This window comes from Hyperolius riggenbachi, chromosome 7, assembly GCF_040937935.1.
Source record: "Hyperolius riggenbachi isolate aHypRig1 chromosome 7, aHypRig1.pri, whole genome shotgun sequence".
In the NCBI taxonomy this organism is placed as follows: domain Eukaryota; kingdom Metazoa; phylum Chordata; class Amphibia; order Anura; family Hyperoliidae; genus Hyperolius; species Hyperolius riggenbachi.
Genome location: NC_090652.1, coordinates 30,078,667 through 30,096,125, shown reverse-complemented (window position 1 = coordinate 30,096,125; position 17,459 = coordinate 30,078,667). Strand labels below are relative to the sequence as shown.

The 17,459-nt window shown below is 46.3% G+C and overlaps 1 protein-coding gene across 2 annotated transcripts in view; it reads right to left on the bottom strand.

The window, feature by feature from the left end:
- Positions 1-16,387, bottom strand: part of LOC137524213 (T-box-containing protein TBX6L-like) — a 32,764-nt gene extending 16,377 nt beyond the window's left edge. The window contains exons 1-2 of one of the 2 annotated variants that reach the window (XM_068243820.1): positions 16,315-16,387; positions 2,066-2,196 (exon numbers count right to left, since the gene is read on the bottom strand). In XM_068243820.1, coding sequence (XP_068099921.1) covers positions 2,066-2,117 — 52 coding nt within the window. In that variant the 5' untranslated portion in view covers positions 2,118-2,196; positions 16,315-16,387. The remainder of the gene's footprint in view (positions 1-2,065; positions 2,197-16,314) is intronic. The other variant, XM_068243821.1, reaches the window with a different exon arrangement.
- Positions 16,388-17,459: the final 1,072 nt, after the last annotated feature.

Here is a 17,459-nt window from a genome sequence, read left to right as displayed (position 1 = left end):
CGGCTATCATGTAGCGAGCCCTAGGCTCGCTACATGATTTAAAAAAAAAAAACCCTCCTGCGCTGCCTCCTTGCCGGGGAATTGAACCGGCAAGGAGGTTAAGGTTAAGCATCATTTTTTTTTGGGGGGGGGGGGGGATCAGGTGTCATCATTGGGATTTTTTAAGGTTGTAGTAAAAAAAAAACTATTTACATTTTTTTTTCATTTCGGTGCAATAATGCAATTATATTTTTTCTTTTCGGTGTAAGTGCTTTACTTGCTGGTATGACCGGCAATGGCAAAGTTTAGACAGAAACACAACTCACTTTACTGCGGAGGTTTCTTACATTACAGAAGCCAAGTCTCTGAACTTATAAGACAACTGCGGCGAGAGTGATATGGAGGCTGCCATATTTATTTACTTTTGAAACAATGCACATTGCCTGGCTGTCCTGCTGCTCCTCTGCCCCGAGCGCTGGTGCACACCTAGAGCGCTTCAGAGCGCTTTTAAAAACGCCATCGCTTTGAGAAGCACTTGGCTAATGTATTTGAATGGGATGGAGCACACCACAGCGATGAGCTTTTTTCCCCAAAGGCAAACGTGGGTCCTGCAGCCTTTGGGCCCATTCACACTAGAAGCGCTTTTCTGAGCGTTTTCCAATTGATTATCGTTTTTCTAAATCGCTCCGATTCACTTTCACTAAAATCATGGTAATAATTGTTGAAAATAGCAGCGATTTCGCGATTGCGAAAAATCGCTGCGATTTTTCCGCAATTTTAATGAAAGTGAATGGGAGCGATTTTAAAAAACGCTAATCACTCGCAAAACGCTCCACAATTCACTAGGCATGATTAGAAAAATCGCTGGACACATGCCATTGCCTAAAATCGCCTAGAAAAATCACTTCAAAAAGCGCTGAGCATTTGCGATTACACTAGCACTTGTTGGTGTGCACAAAATAAATAAATAAAAATAACGTTCATTTTTCATATTTTAGAAAATTCTAAAAAAAATTACTAAAGCGCAACAAACAAAATAACAATAAAGAAATTAAATCACCACACATTTCTCTTTAACGGTGTCCCAAGCGTTATTACAACTCACAAGTGCATACCCAGAAGTGCTCAGCTGATGGAAGTGTGAAGATGCTTACATTATATTCTCCAACCACTGGTAAGCTTCCGGAGCATATATACTGTCTATTATTTATCACCATCTTGTTATGTCTATGGCACCTGGATTTATTGTAGTAATATAATAGCACATCATATAATAAGTAAGGAGACCTTGGGCTAGACTCCCTAACACTGCTACTGCCTATAGAGTGTGCCCTAGTAGCTGCAGCTCTGGTTCTTTTAGTCCGCCAGGAGAAAAGCCCGATATAAATGTTTTTTTGTCTTGTTAATATGCAGCGCTGGACAAATCCCAGGTAGCTAGTGATCAGCCAATATGGCCATTTTCTTTTTGCCATAATTTTCATGAAACTCACATTTTTGCACAGAGAATAATTTTTAAAACAACTAAGTGTGAGAAAACATATTTTTACACATATGAAGATACGCGCAAAAATACATGGGCACGAGAAAAAACATTTTCGCCAATTGCACTGAAATCTGTCAGCATAATAAAAATCATTTTTGCACAGGAAATATGGGCACGTGATAACCTCTTTTTTTTTGTACAAAATACACTAAAGGCAATGCAAAGAGAAAACACCTTTTGAAAAAAAAGTAAATTCTTGCAGAAATGTTTATATTGCGAAAATCTCTAATTTTTTGTGTGAAAATTTAGTGTCAGGCAAAAAATGTTCAATTTTAATGGGAAAATAATTTCCTAGAAAATTTGAGGTCTCCCCTACAGGTAGACCAGGCTGCTTAAATATTTCAAGAAGCGCCTCACTTTTGATGTTTTTTCAGATTTTTTTGTCAATAGACTGTGAAATTTCCTGCTGGCCCAGACTCCACAATTCTATATGAACTACTATTAATTTTTGAAACCCATTATATAATTTTTGTAATATAATATAATAAATAAATAGGAGGGATTAAAGATTAGATAATATAAATAAAATCCAGCTGGACTCACCCATATCCGGACTGAGGGTCGGGCAGCAGCCCAGTGTCACAGTGTTCAGCATGGTGAGGTCTGGCTTGGTGTAGGGGGGGTCTGACTATATACAGGGGGTGGAGAGACACAGCTTGGGAGGGGACTCAACACTTTAGAGAAAAGAAAACAAAAAATCCCATCACTGTCCCACTCTGTTCCCACACTATGCAGGATGCTGCCAGCTGACATATACATCGCTAATATCTATGCTTGAGACTAGACAAGGAGGGAGGTCATATAACAGGAACAGTGTAACAGAAAGCACACACTAGCCAAAAGAGCTAACACTCTAATCCCTCCATCACAGCTAGTTACCCTAGCAGGATGTGATTGGTCATTTATTCACTGGTGAAGAATAATGCTAGGTACACCCGCTACAATTTTCGGACAGATTTACTGTCAGATCGACTATTTCCGACAGGTTCAATCTGACTTGCGATCGATGTTCCGATCCATTTTCCGTCCGCTTCTATGGGAAAATGGATTAGAAATCAGACCGGACCTTTCATAAGTAATCAATATGGCAGTTAATCTGTCAGAAAATTGTATCATGTGTACCTAGCATTACAGCACAACAATTTTTTTTCTGTAGTGAAGTTCATTATCCCTGAGGCCAGGTTCACAGTGGGACGTTGAGTTGTGATGCGACGTTAAAATCGCAACACAAGATTACAACGCAACAAAAAAGTCGCAACGCACATTAAGCTGTGTTACCGTCTCATTGAGCAGGTACAGTGAAGCATACAGGCCATGAAAAGTATGCTTCCCTGTACCTGGTAATGTGTGTGTTTAGAGGTAACGCACTGCAGCAGTGTTACCATAACGCTACACGTTACAATGCAACGCTAACGTCGCACTGTGACCGTCGCATAGACTTCTTATTGCAGTGCGGTAAGCTGCATTATAAGACTTTATAACGCAGCACCACAACTCCCACTGTTATCCTAGCCTGACAGTTACGGTCCTTTTACACTTGGTGCAGTGCGATAATTATATGCAATATGGCTGCCACATCGCACCATGACACACACTTTAGTATATGCGGCAGACTGCGCTGACAGGCAATGGGAGGCAGCTTGCCGTCATAAAGTCGCACACTTCAGTCACGCGTATACTGCTAGACAGGAAGTATGTCATCTGCAAACCTGCATCTGTGCATGCGCAACGCAAACGCTCCAAAAATTCTAAGTGTTCACATTACCAGTGATTGGCATTGCTTCCGGTGGCTCGCAAGGGTCCTGTTCCATTGTCTTTAGTGGCCATCGCAATGAGGTGCGTTAGGTGGAAGCAGCGATCTCTTTATGCAGCGATAGCGTTCACGGTTTTAAGAGTAAATACATTGTATTTATTCTTTTCCGGGTCAAAGACTTCACTTCCTGACGCCAGGAGAAATAGAATCGCTCTGCAAAGGCCCTTTGAAATGCGCTGTACACAAAATCGTAGCGCGCAGGTAAGCGCCGAGAGGTGGGAAAAAATCACTCACAAAATCGCAAAACGCTGGCGTTTGAGATTTCGAGTTTAGACGTGAACAAAGGCGAAGTGAGCACGTTTGTATCGTTTTGTGCAATACCAGTTGCCTGGCAGTCCTGCTGATCTGGTTGGCTGCAGTAGTGTCTAAATCATGCACCTGAAACAAGCTGCTGATCTGCATGGTCAGGCCCTGTGCACACTAAAGAAATCACAAAACGCAACCGCAGACGCCTAGCAATTGTGACTTTGAATTGCGACTTTCCGCGATTTTTCTGTAATTGCTTTTTACGATTCTCATTTCAGTGAATGTGAATCGCACCGCAATGGCCCGGAAAATGCTTCATGCTGTGCATCTGCGATCGGCGGAAATCGCAATCACGCCGCAATCGCCGCAGTGTGAGTAATCCCATAGGAATACATGCTGATCGGCAAAGCGCAAAATGCCACCGGAGAGCACACGAGTGTGACTGAGGCCTGGTTCAGGGTCAATGGCTAAACGTATCGGAGGCAGAGGATCAGCAGGACAGCCAGGCAATGTGCATTGTTCAACAGTAAATGAATATGTCAACCTCTATATTTCCATCACTTGACTAACCCTTCACACTGGTGCAGTGAGTCATTTTACTGCACCTCTCCGCTATGCCAATGAAAGCCTATGGGTGCTTCCATACAGCGTGCAGTGCACCGGAAGCCGCCAATGTACCGCTAGCACATACCGAAGTTGCCGCGCGACCTCTGCGACGGCGTGCAGTGGAACCGAAGTCATGTAAGTCTATAGCGAAGCAGGGATTTTTAAAAATGGTGGCAGTGCAGCGCGCAAGCATATGTTTACCATACGCTTCCGCGCACTTCCGTATTTCCGAAATAGGAAGTGACCACAAGCAAGCATTACTTCCTGTTTGGCTGTTAGCCAGAAGCGGATTACCGCGTACTATATCAGTAATCCCCAAAGGCCTGTTTTTGAGGGTGCGGTGTGGACCCAGGGGCGGTTTGCAGTGCCGGCCTCGGGGTGCTTTATTTGTGCCTGTGTACAGCATATACAAGATTATTCTGGGCCAATCAGCAACATCACCCACACAGCCTGCTGTTAACTACTTCAGGTCACATGACCACACTTTTGAAAGAGGAAGGGCTGGTTCACACGTGCTTCTGCCGAGCTTTCACTCGGCGCCACGTTCAAACGAGGCGTTTTAACGCCAGCGTTTAGACGCTAGCTTTTGAAGGCTTTTGGGAAGCGTTCAAGGCTAGCAATTCTGGTCTCTGCTATTGTTTCCTGTCGTTTACCGCCTCTGAAAGCAACATGTTGCTTTCGAGACTAGGAGCAACGCCGGGATCTACCGCCAGGCTTTCATGAAAGCCTGCAAAAGCCAGCTCTAAACGCTCCCATTCACTTGAATGGGACGGCGGTAGATCCCAAAAAACGCAGCGTCTTAAACGCCACAAAAACGCCCGTGTGAACCAGCCCGAAGTTTGGTGAAAAAGACATCCTTGACTCAAAACCAGTGAGTGCCAGTTCACACTCGGCGATCGGAGCGCCGCTAGCCCGCGATTGCGAGCCGAACGATTTTACAAAAAGTCTTGCGATTCAATAGAACGAGAATCACATCACAATCGCCCCCAAAATGCTGCATGCGGAGCGTTTGTGATTAATCGAAATCACAACTGCTGCAGTGTGAGTGTATCTCCATAGGGATACATTAGTAGCAGCACTTTGCTGATCGCCGGCAATCAGCAAAGCGCAGAAGAATCGCTCCAGTGTGAACCAACTCTGACATCCCTTGGCTAATACATTTCTCTCATGGGAGACAAGTTTTAAAATAAGACAGAGATGTACGGCAGTGGGTCACTGTTTCTGAGGAGCAGACAGGCAGCCGCCGTCCAGTCTGTGGTCTTGTGTGTAGTATGAGGATGATCAGCATATAATGGTGTATAATGAATATATAATAGTGTGAGCTGGGCTGGGCAGGAGGGGCTCTGTACACAGTGTAATTCTGTGTTTAGACTCACTTAATCTCCTTCATTACACAATTAACACCTTGCTCCCTTGTCACCTCTCAGCAGTGACTCTCTGTAATGTCCAAGTTGTTAGATGACATTTGTTGGGAAGGTTCATCACCTGCCACAATGTAAACAGCACTAAACTTGCAGGGTCCTCAGCAACAGACAGAGCCCTTCCTATGCCCGACTCACATCAAATAAAAAAAAGCGATCATGCAAACGACGCGCGACGATTACGCCCGTCATGGTGGATTAGATCTTTAAAGAGAACCTGAGACAAGAAGCCTCTCAGGTTCCATACTTGCTTGAAGCTGAGTTGCGCTTCATCGCACATGCGCAGCACGGCCAGGCGCGCTCCCCCATCATGCTCAGGTGGCTGGAAATGTTCTGCGCTTGCAAGTGTTCTGCTAGCCGTGCATGCGTGACGAAGTGTGACTCAGCCAAGCTTTCAGGGCGAATTGCTGGGGACAGGAGCCACCCGGGAAGACGGCGAGGGGCAAGTGGCCTCAAGGGGGCTTAAAGAGACTCTGTAACAAATTGTTTATCTTTATTTCTTCTATGCTATAAGTTCCTATGCCTTTTCTAATGTGGTCTGGCTTACTGCAGCTTTTCCTAATTGCACAGTAGCTGTGTTATCTCTGTTATATGATCTAATCTTCTCTCTATAGTCGGCACAGTCAGGCTGAGGCAGTCAGACTGGAATGTGCAGGGCTGCTTGTGATTAGCTAGAAGCTGTACACACCCCCTGCAGGCTCTGTGTGACTAACACACTCTGCTTAGCTGAGCCTATTAGAAGCTGGTTAGTTTGTTTGTAAACACTGCCTAAAACTGGCAATTACAAGCCAGGTTTGCAGCAGAGAATGGCAGAAACAGCACAGAGGGGACCAGGAGCACATAATGAATAGAATGGTATGCTTTTTATTGTAAGAATTTCAGAGTACAGATTCTCTTTAAGGAAGCCTTGGGTAAGTATGGTACCTGAGACACTTTTGTTTTCATGTAAGTCTATGGTGCGGCATGTTTTTTAAAATGACCGCCACAAGTTTAAGTGTCGCACATTGCCAGAGGCATATTTTACGTAATACGCTTCCGCACACGTCATCCATTCGGCCACAGGAAGTGAGCAACTAAAGCAATAATCCCAGAAGGCCTGTTTTTGGCGGTGCAGTCCCTGCAACGCACTGCTACCGCCAATGTGCAGTGTGAAACCAGCCTGAAAGTCTGGAAATAGTTACATAGTTATTTTGGTTGAAAAAAGACATACGTCCATCGAGTTCAACCAGAGAACAAAGTACAACTCCAGCCTGCTCCCTCACATATCCCTGTTGATCCAGAGGAAGGCGAAAAAAACCCTTACAAGGCATGGTCCAATTAGCCCCTAAAGGGAAAAATTCCTTCCCGACTCCAGATGGCAATCAGATAAAATCCGTGGATCAACATCATTAGGCATTACCTAGTAATTGTAGCCATCGATGTCTTTCAATGCAAGGAAAGCATCTAAGCCCCCTTTAAATGCAGGTATAGAGTTCCATCAATTTCTTAGAGGATACCCGAAGTGACATGTGACATGATGAGATAGACATGGGTATGTACAGTGCCTAGCATACTAATAACTATGCTGTGTTCCTTTTTTCTTTCTCTGCCTGAAAGAGTTAAATATCGACAGGAAGTGACTACAGTGTGACCCTCACTGACAAGAAATTCCCCTTTTTATCTTGCTCTCAGAAGCCATTTTCTGCTAGGAAAGTGTTTTTTAGTTGGAATTTCTTATCAGTGAGGCTCACACTGTAGTCACTTCCTGTCTGAGTTAGCCACTTACATACCTGATATTTAACGCTTTCAGACAGAGGAAAAAAAAAAGAAAAAAAAGGAACCCAGCATAGATATTGCCAGGGGCGTAACTAAGCCCCACCGGGCCCCCCTGCAGAATTTCAGAGCGGGCCCCGCTCGGGGCCGTTTTGTGGGGGCTGGAGGGGTTGCAGCATGAGGGGAAAGCCTTGCCCACAGTCGGCGGGGAGAGGGGAAGTTCCCCCCCTCTCCCTCACCTCAGGGCTCTCCCCTCTGCGCTCCCCTCCAGCTAGTGTACTAGCTCCAGTGTGTGGGCAGCGGGCAGCAGCGGAGGCGGCAAGATACATATCTTCTTCTTCCTTGCGTTCCATCGCAGCCTTCTCGCTCTAGCGGCTGACGTCACTTCCGGAAGTGACGTCAGCTGCTAGAGCGAGAAGGCTGCGATGGAACGCAAGGAAGAAGGTATGTATCTGCCGCCGCTGCTGCCCGCTGCCCACACACGGTAACTAGCTGGAGGGGAGCGCAGAGGGGAGAGCCCCGAGGTGAGGGAGAGGGGGGGAACTTCCCCTCTCCCCGCCGACTGTGGGCAAGGCTTTCCCCTCATGCTGCAACCCCTCCAGCCCCGACAAAACGGCCACGAGCGGGCCCCAAGGGGGGGCCGGGCCCTCCCCCGCGGGCGCAGGGGCTGCAGGGCCTATTGTTACGCCCCTGGATATTGCTAGGCACTGTACATACACGTCTATCTTATCATGTCACATTGGGTATCCTAAAGAAGGTTTCCCGGGTTGCAGTATATTTGGGGCAGTGCAGCAGGAAGTGATTCTCGTTCTTGAGGGTCTTCTGCTCACAGTGTTCATATAGTCTCTCCTCCATGGGTTTGTATGTCTGTCTGTGTCTCCCAGACTCGGTTTCCAGGTTGTGAGCGCTCAAGTCTATAGACTGTCTCTACTAGACCCGCGTATAAAACTGCAGTAAAACAACAGCCTAATAATTGATATGTCTACTAAACCTGACAACACAATTTAGATAAAAGTTATTGCATATAAATGATTCCTGACCAATCAACATCCAGGAACGATGTGGAAGAGAACAGTTCTGTGCAAATGGCAGCAATACTGTCACATATGGTTTTTCGTGGAGACAAGCAACTGACTGTCCGATCCAATCGTTGTGATCGATTGGGAACGCGTCCACCAATGGAGGGGAAATTATAAGCAATCCAATCAGACTAAAAGAATGCTTCCAAAACGGAATGATCGATAGACCGATTGTTCGTCGTTGATAGACAATATTAATTTTACCCAATCTGATTGATCATACACTCAATCATTTGGGTGATTGTACCATTAATGGGTACCTTAAGGTCTTCTCATTGTTAACAGAACAAAGCGCTCATGCACAGATGAAAAATTCTCGACCATGTACGAGCGCATCCATACTGAGCATGTGCAAGTAATGTCTGTGAATGCCCAGTAGAACGAAACTGCTCGTGCTGAGTGGTTTCGATTTACTGGACATGCACAGACATTACTCGTGCATGCTCAGTCTGGATGCGCTTGTACATGGTCGAGAGGGCGGCCGCATGAAGATGAGGGCCCTGTTCAGGAATGGTAAGCTCGAAGAAGATCTGGGAAGCCTATTGAAATAGATATCAGCAAGAAGGGCAGCAACCCTGCATCCATTTTCGTGGCCTCGCAAGGTCCCCTTCGTCAAGGCACTGTATCATAACCTGTTATTGAGGATTGTGGCATGTATACCCTTCTTACTTATAGCGAAGGTAATTTGGAAACGGGAGTTCCGCTATAGAATAGTTAAACTTTCAAAATTAGGGGTGGTAGTAGCATTATTTTGCGTCAGGAGCAGCGTTGATGTGTTATGGAGTACAGCTTCTATGGAGCCTGAACTCCATTTAGGGTCTGTCGCTGGAGATATGTAGCTGCGGAGAGAGAGAGAGAGAGAGAGAGAGAGAGAGAATAGCAGTGATAACTGTGGGGGAGCTTATAGTTAGGTGTCGGCCGGTGATTAGTGTGAGGCAGGGGAAGGGTTTAGTGCTAAAGGACAACTGAAGTGACAGGAATATGAAGGCTGCCATATTTATTTCCTTATAAACAATACTAGTTGCCTGTCTATCTTGCTGATCCTATGCCTCTAATACTTTTAGCCACAGCCCCTGAACAAGCATGCAGCAGATCAGGTGTTTCTGACATTATTGTCAGATCTGACAAGATTAGCTGCATGCTTGTTTCTGATGTGATTCAGACATGACTGCAGCCAAATAGATTAGCAGGGCTGCTGGGCAACTGGTATTGTTTAACAGGAAATAAATATGGCAGCCTCCATATACCTCTCACTTCAGGAGTCCTTTAAGTGCAGGTAGGGGAGGGGGCTAATTTTAGGCATAGGTAGGGGAGGGGTAATGGGACAGTTAGGGCCAGTTCAAAATGCTACCAAAATCGTTTGGCATCGGTTCCCGGCGTTTTGTCGTCAAGTTGCGTTTTGAGCCCCTAGGTGGACACAGAACCGCAAACGCAGCAGACTCCAAGTTGCTACACGCAGCATCCGAGACGAGTGATCGACTGCGGCACTCTCACAAATGCTGTAACCGTCGTCTGAACAAACCACATTCAATCATTCAAACGTTGAAGCCATTGATCTGTTTTCAAACTCGGCATTCAACGGGCAAAAAAATACGCGTTTCTGCCCGTGCGAACTGGCCCTTAGGTTAGGGTGAGTGATAAAGTTGCGGTATTCGACTAACAGTAAAAGGAGTAAGGGGTAAATTTACTGTTATTCTACCATCGTGGACATTTTAATTTAACATGCAGTGCTTTTAAACGTACCCCTGATAATCGTCCAACATTAAGTATGAATGATTGTGATAAGCATAGAACGCTATCGGTGAGGTTAATGAACAGTCAGTAGGCTTCGAAAGAGGGGCGCTGGACATCGCTGCCATACATGGGCCATTAGTCCTCCATACATTAATACTGTAAAGATACATAGAACATGAAGTCACACATAGGTGTTGTATGCGGGGCCACGCCCAGCGAGGACAGTAAATAGCTGTGTGCAGCACATGCAGCCTGTGTAAACAGCAATCATTTCCCATTTGTCCAGCTCTCGCCATGTCCTCTCCCCTCAGCTTCCTCTCAGTGTTTAGCTTTCTCTATCCCTCCTGTCACCCAGGCCTGTGATCAGAGGCCAGGCTCTCCTGGGATGTTGCTGGATGCCCAGGGCCCTTTAATCTGACCAACACCCTACGTGTCAATTTCTGCACCTGCACAGCAAGACAGTGCAAATGTCAAGTGTCCCCATCACAGGGGCAGCAGCTCCCACACCAGTGACCCCCCTTCTGGCTGGGATGAAAGGGAGACACACAGCAAACCTGCCAGCTCTGTATGCTGGTGCATGGTGACTGGAGCAACACACCAGACACAGGCTTCCCACAGTCCTCTGGGGCAACCATTGCAGGCTGTAGGAGCACATTGGCCCTCCCACAATCCTCTGGGGCAACCACTGCAGGGTGTAGGACCACAGTGGCCTTCCCAGAATCCTCTAGGGCAACCACTGCAGGCTGTAGGAGCACAATGGCTCTCCCACAATCCTCTGGGACAACCACTGCAGGGTGTAGGACCACAGTGGCCATCCCAGAATCCTCTGAGGCAACCACTGCAGGCTGTAGGAGCACAGTGGCCCTCCCAGAATCCTCTGAGGCAACCACTGCAGGCTGTAGGAGCACAATGGCTCTCCCACAATCCTCTGAGGCAACCACTGCAGGCTGTAGGACCACAGTGGCCATCCCAGAATCCTCTGAGGCAACCACTGCAGGCTGTAGGAGCACAATGGCTCTCCCACAATCCTCTGAGGCAACCACTGCAGGCTGTAGGACCACAGTGGCCATCCCAGAATCCTCTGAGGCAACCCCTGCAGGCTATAGGAGCCCCATGGCCCTCCCAGAATCCTCTGTGGCAACCACTGCAGGCTGTAGGAGCACAATGGCTCTCCCACAATCCTCTGGGGAAACCACTGCAGGGTGTAAGACCACAGTGGCCATCCCACAATCCTTTGGGGCAACCACTGCAGGCTGTAGGACCACAATGGCCATCCCACAATCCTCTGGGGCAACCACTGCAGGCTGTAGGACCACAGTGGCCATCCCACAATCCTCGGGGGCAACCACTGCAAGGTGTAGGGCCACAGTGGCCATCCCACAATCCTCTGGGGAAACCACTGCAGGGTGTAAGACCACAGTGGCCATCCCACAATCCTCTGGGGCAACCACTTCAGGGTGTAAGACCACAGTGGCCATCCCACAATCCTCTGGGGCAACCACTGCAAGGTGTAGGGCCACAGTGGCCATCCCACAATCCTCTGGGGCAACCACTGCAGGCTGTAGGACCACAGTGGCCATCCTAGAATCGTCCGAGGAAATGTCACACATAAGCGCCTGGCAGTGCTAGGTGGACGAGACTTTGCAGCTGGAGCAGGTGAGATTTACAAATACAATTTACATTTGGAGGGGGACAGTGGTTGGGGATCCATTGCCTATATCTCGACCAGAGATCTGCTTCCGAGTAGCTACAAGTTTGTAGCTACTCGGATTCCAAATCTTAATGAATACAGGTTTGAAGGAGAAAGTGCGGTAGTGAGTCATGGAATGCGTCACATATGTCGCATGTGAGGGGAATAATATGCATAGGATCCCATGGACTTCTGGGTAAGTTAACCCCCCCCCCCCTCCCCACGGTCACACCCGCATTTATTAAGCTTAATTAGCATTTCAAATCCCAGTAGCAACAAACTCGTAGCTACTCGGAAGCCTATCACTAATTTTGCAAATCGGTAGAATTGCTGATCGGGCTTGCTTGTTGCGGCACTGATTTGAGCCCAAATCGATAAAGTGATTGAATGGGATGGTCGATCGTTGAATGTATGGCAGGCCGATGAGTTTCAGAGGGAGGAGATGGAAAGAGAGCTACAAATATGGATGTGTGTCAGATAGCACAGGTCGGGGGAAACAGGTCCAGCCAGTTTGGGAATCCAGTAATTGGCTGCTATGTTCCCCTATGGAGTGATGTCACAGTGTGACGCCTCCTTCCCTTCTCTGTGGAATAATCAGGAATGTTTGCCCAAGACAGTCATCCCCTTTTATGCACTGGATGGATTATTCTTGTAAAACTGACTGGACCGTTTGCCCGTGCAGAAACCTAACATGACCCAGATAGTGTGGTCTAGCCCCGCCCACAGCACACATCCTCACACACATGATAATGTGCACCAATTAGCACCAATGGGTGGAAGAACTCTCATTATGTGTGTGTGTGAAGTCCCTGATAGAGTGCTGAGGGTCTCCCTCCACCTGTCAGACCCCGAGGTATCATCATGGTGTTACCTGCCCACACACATATACACACAGTACATGCACACTACAGACACACATACTACACACATCACAGACACACACTACAGACACACACACATACACCACACACAGACACACACACCACAGACACACACACACCACGGACACACACACACACACACTATGGACACACACACACACACACACACACTATGGACACACACCACACACTACACACACACCACACACTACACACACACCACAGACACACACACACACACCACTGACACACACACACTACACACACTATGGACACATACACACACACACCACACACACACACACTACACACACACACAAATCACACACTACACACCACAGACACACACCACACACACACACACACACTCACACACACGCTACAGACACACACACACACACACACACACACACACACACACACACACACACACACACACACACGCTACAGACACACACACACACCACAGACACACACACTAGACACACAGACACACTATGGACACACACAACACACTACACACACCACAGACACACACACGCTGCAGACACACACACACTACAGACACACAGACACACTATGGACACACACAACACACACACCACAGACACATGCTGCAGACACACACACACTACACACACACTACACACACACCACAGACACACACACACACACACTATGGACACACACACAACACACACACACACACACGCTACAGACACACACACACACACACACACCACACACCACAGACACACACACTACAGACACAGACACACACTACAGACACACAGACACACTATGGACACACACACAACACACACACACACCACAGACACACGCTGCAGACACACACACTACACACACACTACAGACACACACACGCACACTACAGACACACTATGGACACACAACACACACACACACCACAGACACACACACACACGCTACAGACACACACACACACACACACACACACGCTACAGACACACACACGCTACACACACACCACAGACACACACACTACAGGCACACTATGGACACACACACAACACACACACTGCATGCACATATACCTACCCACACACGCACTACATGTACAAGACACACAAACACTACAGACACACACATACACACACAATTCAAATTAGCTTTATTGGCATGACCAAAATATATACAGGTATTGCCAAAGCAAAGAAAAAAACTAGGCGGATATCATCGGTCAGCTCGACGGGCGTAGGGACGGCAATCAGTGCACAACGGAGCGGATTCCTGCGGGGAGAGTGGAAATAACACTACGATTGGTGCTGTTGCTTGGAGGCTGGATCTGGCAAAACTGATCTTTAACGACACCCAAGCAGGATCAATTGGGCAGCCACTGTACACATTCTCGATCGTCAGCTGAAATGGTCATTATTGGACATCTTGGTCAACTATTATTGCCAGTGCGTATGTAGCTTGAGTATATTGTATTATAATAACCCACATTTATACAACATGCAGCAGTTTCCATAGCTGGTAAATTATTCACATTTGTCCCAGTTTCCCAGAAGTTTCTAAGTCTAATGTCACACAGCCCTATACACAGGTGCACAGGGGGGACATACGCTGACTGAGCACTTTTTTTAGGAACAGCACGCTTACGGTACATATACACATTAGATAAGATTTGGCAGAAATGGCCAATAACAGCTAATCGTTCACCTATCTAGTGTGTGTACAGCACAAGCCTGACGTCCCTCAACAACCCCAGTGCCCAAGCATGCCCAGTTGTATTTTCACTCCCCTTACCCGGCTCCGCTGTGCACTGATCGTCGTTCCTCCGCCCCTTCTCCATAATAACAGAACGCATCGCTAGCCTGAAGCCTACAGATGTGTCTGCACAGTATCAGTCCCCGATTTGTCACCTAAGGAATTGTGTCCCGATCCCCGATGGGTGACAATTCTCGCATGTGTGTACTTTGCTTAATACTGGGCCTCCCCTTGCCTTCACAGCATTTTCAGCTCACCAGGACATGGATTCCACAAGATGCTGGACTTGTTCCTTTGAGATTCTGCTTCATTGCGACACATCGCGCACAATTTCTGAAGATTTGACATCTGAGTCACTGTAGCCAGTCTGGCTATTCTTCTCTTCCATCAGCAAGTGTTTCTGTTTTCAGAATTGCCACTAGCTGGATGTTTACAATTGTGCACATACTTCTTGGTAAACTGTAGAGACTGTTGTGCATGAGAATCCCAAGAGATCAGCAGTAACAAAACTATTAAAATCAGTCCTTAGGCCCCATTCATACTAGAGCATTTTGCCGGCGATTTCGGCAAAATGTTCAAGCGCTAGCCCTTTGGAAAGCGCTAGTGCAATGAGAACCCTATGGGCCCGTTCTCATTTGGGCGATTTGCGCTAATCGCCGTCGATTAACGCAAATCGCCAAATGCAAACGTGTAGCCTGCACCATTTTCAGGCAATTTCCCGGCAATCGCGTTTCAGTGCTATAGAAGCGTTAAACGTGATCGCAGGAAAATCGCCGCAGTGTACAGTGATTTTTCCACGTGTAATCGCGGGAAGATCACTCCCGCAATATGCCGGCGGTAATCGCTGGTGTTTTGTGCTTTCAGGTGTGAATGGGGCATTACAGCATTGATAATTAACAAAAGTCAAAGTAAAAAAAACCCCGAAAACCTCTCCTGCTGTCCGCCACTAAAGCTGTATGACCAAATAGCTCTTCCAAATTACCCTCGTCTTTGACAGATACAGGTGCATGCTCAGTAGCGTTGCACCATCCTCAAAACTACCCGGGGACTGGAGAGGTCAGCACTGCAACCATGGGCTGGACGGAGGAATGGGAAGGTTCTATACTGCTTGAATAAAAAATTTGAAAACATCAAACCAATATACTATACCACCTATGATAGATTTTCCCCAAAAATTTCAAAAACACGAATAATACGTTTGTTTTTTGGATTTTTCTATCTGATTTTTCCAACACATTCGATCAGATTTCAATTGAAAGAATTTTAAAAAATTGACCATTGTCTCTCGACTGAAACCAACTCCCCCCCCCCCCCCCCCCCGAAGTCGAAACCTTGGGGTTTAACCTGGATCCAACACGGATATGCATTCTTCTTCCAAATGATTAAAGTCCATATTGATGGAAGAATAACATGCAAATTTTACATGCAGAGTAGCCTGAGGACGAGTGCACACATGGCAGCAATGTTAGTCAATGGGACGCAGAAAAAGATGCGTTTTCTATGCGTTTTACAGTATGCGTTTTGCGAACGCTGGTTTTGTTGCCTATTATGCAGGATGGGTCTCAAAACGCACATAATGAAAGTCTATGGTGATGCATATGGATAGCGTTTTAATGCGTTTTTTTGATTTTTTTTTAAATAAAGATCTCTGATGTGTTTCCCCTTCCTGTTGTCTTTCTAGTGATTTGCATAAATGTAAATATAAAAACGCATACAAAACGCATATGCGAACCGCAAACGCATTAAAACGCATGCAAAACTTATCTGCATTAAAAAACGTAACCGCATCAAAAACACATTACAAAATGGCACACGCACCTTCATAAAACTTCTTCACGTTATGTCATGTGTGAACCCAGCCTCACACGTTTTTCGTAGTGAACCACTACTTCCTCGGAGACACATGAAAAATATAAACAGAAGTCAATTCCAGATCTTAACCACTTCACCACTGAGGGGTTTTACCCCTTGACCACCAGAGCAATTTTCACCTTTCAGCGCGCCTTCCATTCATTTGTCTATAACTTTATTATTACTTATCCCAATGAAATGAACTATATCTTGTTTTTTTCGCCACCAATTAGGCTTTCTTTAGGTGGGACATTATGCCAAGAATTATTTTATTCTAAATGTGTTTTAATGGGGAAATAGGAAAAAATGTGGGAAAAAATTATTATTTTTCAGTTTTCGGCCATTATAGTTTTTAAATAAAGCATGCTACTATAATTAAAACCCATGAAATGTATTAACCCATTTGTCCCGGTTATAAAACCATTTAAATTATGTCCCTATCACAATGTTTGGCGACAATATTTTATTTGGAAATAAAGGTGCATTTTTTTCAGTTTTGCATCCATCCCTAATTACAAGCCCGCAGTTTATAAAGTAACGGTGTTATACCCTCTTGACATAAATATTTAAAAAGTTCAGTCCCTAAGGTAACTATTTATGTTTTTTTTTTTTTATTGTATTTTTTTTTTTTTTTAATTACAAAAAAAAAAAAAAAATTGGGGAGTGTGGGAGGTAATGAGTTAATTTATTGTGTAAATGTAATGTTTGTATATGTAAAATGCTTTTAGGGTGTAGTTTACTATTTGGCCACAAGATGGCCACAGAGTGTTTGTTTACATGCGACTTGTAAGCGTCCGGAAGGACGCTTACAGGAAGCAGTAGGAGGCTGGCCAAATCACAATGATCTCGCTGTTTCTGAAAGAAGCAGCAGATCATTGCGGGGGCTTAGATCAACGAACGGGAATGGATTTTCCCGTTCATTGATCTCCGGGCGAGCGGGCGGCGGCGTGCACGAGCGGCGGGTGCGCGTGCACGAGCGGCGGGAGCGCGGACAGCGGCGGTAGCGCGGAAGGTACGGATTTCTCCGTCCCTGGTTTTTTAGGAGTGAAAAAAGGGGCGGAGAAATCCGTACGCGTGGGGGTAAAGTGGTTAAAGGATACCCGAAGTGACAT